Source organism: Geospiza fortis, unplaced genomic scaffold, assembly GCF_000277835.1.
Source record: "Geospiza fortis unplaced genomic scaffold, GeoFor_1.0 scaffold195, whole genome shotgun sequence".
In the NCBI taxonomy this organism is placed as follows: domain Eukaryota; kingdom Metazoa; phylum Chordata; class Aves; order Passeriformes; family Thraupidae; genus Geospiza; species Geospiza fortis.
In genome coordinates, this window is record NW_005054324.1 from 4,499,171 (window position 1) to 4,502,806 (window position 3,636).

The window sequence follows — 3,636 nt, forward strand, 5'->3', positions numbered from 1 at the left end:
TGTCTCCTGATTCTGAGTAATACTGACAAAAGTATACGAAAGACAAAACAAACAGTGTGCAGGTAAGCACTTCAGACATGCATGCCAAAATCTAGAATTCTGATGGCAGAGTATTAAAAGGCAAAGGAGAAGCACATCTCCACACATCCTTACAGGCAGAGTAGCTGCATCAGTTGTTCGAATTCCCTTCTCAACTCCTTTTCAGTACACTCAAAACTAGTAGTTACAAGTGGCCATACTATTATACAATATATAGCTGAAATTACTATTTAATGCACTTGTCATGGAAGATCTTTATTAGGTATGGGAAAACTGGCCTTTAAATTAAATTTGTGAAGACATTCCACTGCTGTAAGCTCAGTCTTTACCTATACAAATGTGCAGGAAGATATAAAGCATTTTCCCCAGACTGTGTGTGCATATGTGTTATCACTAGCAGCAGATGCTTTGTTGGAATTCTACACAATATCCATAAAACAGCACAAATAAAAACCAATTGGCCACAAGAGGCTGAACTAAGAAAACTCAAGGTATTTCCCTGGGATCACTTGAAACCTCCAAACAGCACAAAGCATGCTTGAATTATGTTAAAATGCTGTGATCACTGCATCACTTGCTGTGGATAATCAGCCATCCCCTGTTCTCTAGTTTTGAGAGTAAAAGCTGGTATGACAGAAGACTCAGGCCAATAAGGGGTTTTGATGTTTGAGTTACTTCTGGATCTACAAACCCAGGTGAGACACATAGCTCTCTCTCTAAACAGCATATGCAAAAAAACCCCCAAAAATAAAGAGATGAAAAGATGGAACCAAGAGACCCTTAAAAGAACCAAACACTGTGCAAACGTATAGAAAATACAGACAGGAGGTTAAAATGTGTCCATCTTCAGGAAGATGACTCCATATTTGTATTCTGCAAAGTTCTGGAAACTTCTCCTGAAGATATCTGTCAAAGCTTTCCTCTCAAGGAGATAAGAACACTTCACCTTCCCCTCTGTGCGAGGAGAAGATGGGCCTGCCCAGGTGAGTTACAAAGGAAAAGAGAGTGTTGTTCAGCTGTCAGATGAATGTACTGCTGTAAACAATCCTTGACAGAGCAAGGAGCAGCAGCTGCACATGGGATGGATTTCATGACATGCTACACATCTGCATTGCTCCTGGTGGTGTCAGTGTCACTGTGTAATGCCTCTGAGGTTAGATCAACACTTGGAAAGCAGTGAACCTTTGCTCTAGCTGCCTTCTCAGCCTCAGCAGGGTCAAATCCTGATTTATAGGACAGTGTCCTTCATTCCAGGCTCCAGGTGAACTGATCCACTAGTGTTCAGGATCTGCCACTCATCGCCACAGTTTACAGAGAGGGAAATCCAGCCTTTACTTACTCCTCTCAAGGTGATGAGATACTTTACATACATGAGTATTATATTTAATGACACTGAACAAAAACTATACAATTCTGGGAGCAACACAGAACCCTAAGGCTAGAACTCTTTATATTTGTAACCAAGAACTAAAGTTCTCAAGAACTTAACTTTAGAACCAAGTTATTATACTTCCTCAAGGACAAGGGAAATGCTTTACTTTTAGACACCAGTGATAATTAAGCCTAACACAGCCACTGGTTCACCTGACTGGACTGGTGCCAGTTCTTGTATAAGACCAACTCTAGACATCCACAGAATTTTAAAGTGAAAAAATTAGGTAACGTTGAATTATAATGGCATATAGCATCAGCTGAATATTTTTCAGGATTACAGTTTTGAATTTCAGCAACTACATTTCAGCTAAGCTATTTTCAGTTTGAAAAACTCTTTAGTGCCCAAAGCTGCAAAGCATAAGCAACTAATTTTGAGGAACAGTGTGGCCACACAAATCATCTAAACTACTGATCTATTTCAACTTTGCATGTGGATGCACCAAAAAAGGGTTAGGAAGCATGCAATGTCACATGAAAGTGCTTGAAACACAAACTACACTATTTATTTTAAATGAAATGGTTACTCTTAAAACACTGCTACTTCTTACTGGCTACTTACTTTTACAGGTTAATACAGCAGCCCCAGAATCCATTTCAGGAATTTTAAAGGATTCAAGCACTATCAGTGTCTCCATAAATACATATTTACTGCATCATGTCTTCTTAAATGCAAATCACTTAATTGTACTCTGAGTTTTTTAAATGCAGGTGGTATAGTACTGGCCTAGAATTCAACTAAGCGTAACACAGCTCCACCCTTTGTCCAATACCACCAGTAATAAACTAAACAGATGAAAGAAGCAGTGGCAATTTTATGGCTACACAGGTCACACATCTTTCTTAACGCTTCAAAATATCCTAGTATCATTTGATACAGTTAATTCTGTGTTACTGTGTACTAATGTGCTCCTGAAACTGACACTCCATATTAATACCAAGTTGGGTATTTGAGGGTTTTCTGGGAGGGGGACAGGGGTTGCTTTTTTGTTTGTTTGGGTTTTTTTTTCTAAAAGCTCGTTCTTAGGACAAGAGAACCACCAGTTGTTTCCTCAGCTCTCAGTTACCGAATAATGCTGGACATAAGGTTTCGGGAATACAGGAGAGCCAGCCAGAACTCCAGGCTACCGCCGTAGCAGCAGGCCTCAGTGTTCAGTTCCAGTAAATAAATAAAGCGGACAACCTGAGCACTGCCGGCAGGACTGCGGCCAGCTGTCTGAGAGCTTCTTTGACAGAGCCGCTGAACAGCTGCCAAGAAGCTGCAGTTTAAACGGAGCTGGTGTCTTTCAAAAAGAAAAAAAACAAAACAAAAACAAAACCCAACAAACCTGCAGCTAAATAAACGTGAGATTTGAACGATGAAATATAAGTTAAGAGCCCAGATATTCCATTGATGGGATGATCCCATTTTTACAATCACCTCCTTACAAGCCATCCCCTCAAGCCCTTCACCCGCTTTCCTGACTCATCTTCACTGTACTGAAATAAACAAAGTGAAAAACTTGAAATGTAATTCTGAGAGGATCACTTGTTTTTCAGGGTCACAGGGAACAGGGAAAGTTTGGCAGAAGTCGTGCGAGTGGCAGGAAGCGCCGGACGCACTCAGCGGGAGCCACAGAAATGCCGGTGCCGCTGGCCCCGGGGCGGCCACCGCCGACTCCGCTCCCTGCGGGGCCGGGACGGGCCCCGCTCCGTCGCAAGAGCACTCAGGAAACCCGAACCAAAGCGCGCCGGGACGCCCCCGGTGACAGCGATGACAGGGAGCAGCGCCGGCCCCGCACACGGCTCAGGCTTGCGGCGGGGAGAGGAGCTCGGGGTCCGCGTGGCCCCACCCACGGACGTTACCTCAATGTACGGGACGATTTTGCAAGAGAAGTCTTCTAGAAGCCACTTCTTGGTGAGCTCCTGGAAGATAACCAGCGGCAGGCAGAAGAAGACGATAAGGAAGTCCCAGAAGGCCAGGTTGGCCAGCAGGGAGTTGGAGATGCTCCGCATGTAGTAGTTGTGACAGACGATGCACATCACTGCCATGTTGCCCATGATGCCGATGCCGAAGATCACCACGGAGAGGCACATGACGGCGTAGGCGCCGTACGACTCCTCGGTCAGCGGGTAGAAGGGGTTGCGGAGCCGGGCGCGGCGCCCCGTGGCGTTCCCGCGGCCCCC

The 3,636-nt window shown here is 44.4% G+C and overlaps 1 protein-coding gene across 1 annotated transcript in view; it reads right to left on the reverse strand.

The window, feature by feature from the left end:
* GPR37 (G protein-coupled receptor 37) overlaps nucleotides 1-3,630 on the reverse strand; it is a 14,659-nt gene extending 11,029 nt beyond the window's left edge. The window contains exon 1 of the mRNA XM_031056945.1: nucleotides 3,316-3,630. Coding sequence (XP_030912805.1) covers nucleotides 3,316-3,546 — 231 coding nt within the window. The 5' untranslated portion in view covers nucleotides 3,547-3,630. The remainder of the gene's footprint in view (nucleotides 1-3,315) is intronic.
* Nucleotides 3,631-3,636: the final 6 nt, after the last annotated feature.